General features: G+C 46.2%; 1 protein-coding gene across 1 annotated transcript in view; it reads left to right on the forward strand.

Annotated features, from left to right (window-relative positions):
- The window catches only part of mphosph8 (M-phase phosphoprotein 8), a 133239-nt gene extending 130646 nt beyond the window's left edge, over nucleotides 1–2593 (forward strand). Inside the window, exon 14 of the mRNA XM_037687109.1 lies at nucleotides 1975–2593. Coding sequence (XP_037543037.1) covers nucleotides 1975–2016 — 42 coding nt within the window. The 3' untranslated portion in view covers nucleotides 2017–2593. The remainder of the gene's footprint in view (nucleotides 1–1974) is intronic.
- Nucleotides 2594–2937: the final 344 nt, after the last annotated feature.

Below are 2937 nucleotides of genomic sequence, written 5' to 3' on the forward strand. Positions count from 1 at the left end.
CTGCAGTTTAAAGTGTTAATAAAAGTATCTGATGTAAGAACCCAGTCTGACCCACAAGAACCCTGTCCAGCAACACGTCCGGGGCCTCGTGCACACATTCACACTCTGGTTCTTACGAAGCTTCACGTGTATCAACAACGAGATGACCGTGGAAATGTGCACAGCCCCACGCCAGCTTCATTGCTGGGGTGCACGTGTTTCTGTGGTTACTGGTCCGTTGGCGACACTTAGAGCTGATACTGGGAAACTGTTTTCACGTAGGTCAGCCAGAAATATCAAATTACCCACAATGCAGCTGAACAGGCCAGCAGAGCACGGTTTGCAGCGACAGACGGTTTAATCAGAGCATTGATGTTCAGCTCCATCACACATGAAGACGTTTAGCGTATGTTAACAGGACGCATTTCATTCAGCCAGTGTCCACATCATACTGATGTGCAGAAGCAGCTAACCAACATGGCTTGTAGAAGTGGAGCGTGCTTCAGGCTGCAGCTAAGCAGCATGGTCTTCAGGTGTCTCTTGTAAATGAGTCCTCGTGGCTCAGTGGGACCAACGTGTTTCAATGACGGTTGGATGAACGTTGGCCTGGTTCAACACGAGTCATGGTGCTGATGAACTGTGGTTGGAGCGGACTACCTGCTGGCATGGTGCAGGATGGGTCGCTTCTTGGTGACTGAATTCATTTCATGGTCCTAACATGTGACAGGTGCGTGTGTTCGCTGCTCTGATCCCACAGCATGTGCAGCTGTGCAGTGTCCCTCTCACTTGCAGCTCATGCCAGAGGACAGCGTGCCAGACCCGTTTTATGAACCTCTGCCTCATTTAGAAGTGACTCCCACTCCCGTTCTGTCAACTTCCTGTTCATTTGAGTCAGATCCTGCCGTAACAAGATCCAGGAACTCTTATTTTGACAGGGTGCCTTCTGGAAACTGTTTGCTCGGATCCAGTAACTCAAATCTCCGCCCATAAAAGTGCAAAGTCCTCGCACATTTTAATTAAAAAACTCAAATATAATTAAATAGCACAACTAAATTACAAATGTTGGACACTAAGTGGCTTATTACTAAAATGTTTATTATTTATTATAAATATGAGAGAACTGTTTGATGTGTGTTGGTCACATTACATCACGTATCTAAACAACGGGTCTAATCTCAAAATAACAAGAATTAAAATGTGGAAAAGACAAATTACTTGAATCAAATGAACGGGTGGATGGTCCTTAGTTGGACAACTGAGAATGAAGCAGCTGAAGGCCGTGGACCGGACAGGAGCAGCAACACGCAGGACTGAACTCAACAGAAGAGTCGGGCTCAGAACCACGGGGGGGGGGGGGGCTGTGGGACACTTGACAGAAGTGGAGCTGCTCTGTTCACACACAAGGACAGAGCTGTTGCTCTAATACATCAAGTGTTTACAGATGTAGGTAAACACACGTTTAAAACCATTAAAATACAGGAAGTGGCATCTACTTTATTTAAAGTTTGTGGGGGAGCAGGACCCACAGACCCCCCCACTGCACCCCCTCCTCACCTGCCGGCCGCCCTCTTTTTGTTCTTCACCAATGAAGTCCTGATGTGCATGTTTAGATGGTGGCGTGTCCGCGCACGCCTTCGTGCACGAGGCCCCTGCACTTTTCTGTGGTTGTCACGTGGACGTGACAGAAATACACGACAGAGTCTTGAGTAGTGACGGCGATCGCAGTCTGTCTGCATTTACAACAAAATGTCGAGCTGCTTCTCCCTCCACCGTTCATCCACAGGTCGGTCCATTCATGTGAGAACTTGTGCAGTTCTGTAATAAAAAGCAGCGTGCTGGTTCTGATCCACATGTTCTGCTTCTCTGTGAGCTCCAGGTTCTTCACTGTTTCCAGGACTGCGTTCTTCTGGACACAGATCTCTGGGCTGGTTTTGACCTCCTCCTCCAGTTTCTCGTCCGTTTACTCGTTGATTTTTGTATGTTTTGTTTTTTCAGGTCAAGCTCCTGATCTGTGCGTACAGAGTCCAGCTCCAGTGATGATCGTGTCTGAGTACCACACTTCCTGACCTCAGACCACAGCCCGGCTCCACAGATCTGAGGACCCCCGCGGTGCAGAAGCCACCGAGCGCGCCGTCGTCGTCGCTGCTCTGCAGCTTCTGGACGGACGAGGCCGTCTCCGTCCATGAGCACGTGTCGTGCCTCTCTGAGCTCCACCTGCACACACGCTGGATAAGATGGATGTTGCTACTTTAGTACTTGGAGAACGTACACAATGAACTTTGTCCTCTGCATTTTTAGCATTTTACTTGGACCAAACTCACTTCCTGTCGCTCATGATGTTATTTATAGCAGCCTGTTGTTGTAGCGTAGCGTAGCGACGTGCTCTGCTCCTGGAGAAGAACCTCATCGTTTCACTCCGTTTCCAAAAGTTCAGAACCAGAGGGGTTTGTTTTCTCTGCTCACATCAAAGCAACGGGTGATGAAGATGAATCGATGGATGGTCCCATCACTCCACACACATCATCACACACAAACAGCAAATGTTTATACTTTTATGCATCTTTCCCATTTTATGGTTTACCATGTGTTAATGCAGCGAGGTTATTTTAAAGTTGGGCGTTTTAATTTGTTTTTCCTTCCATTAACACTTGTTTTTTCATATATTCTGGTTTGTACATTTTCACGTACTATATATAAATATATACATGTATACAGTTTTAAAGTGTCATGTGATGACTGCTAATTTTAACTTGCTCCTGTAGAAGTAACATGTTTTATGTTGCTCTTAGTTTTAATTCTTCTTTGCTTGAGGTTAACACATTTAGTCTCTACAACGGAGCTTTAGGGTCGCGCTAAAAAAATAAATAATATTACAAGAATAATCTTATGAGACTTTTTGCAGCTCTTGATTTTTTTTCCTGGAGTCAGATCCAGGACACGACCTGTCCATCAATCCAG

This window comes from Nematolebias whitei, chromosome 13 (assembly GCF_014905685.2).
Source record: "Nematolebias whitei isolate Nwh7 chromosome 13, NemWhi1, whole genome shotgun sequence".
NCBI classification, from domain to species: Eukaryota; Metazoa; Chordata; class Actinopteri; order Cyprinodontiformes; family Rivulidae; genus Nematolebias; species Nematolebias whitei.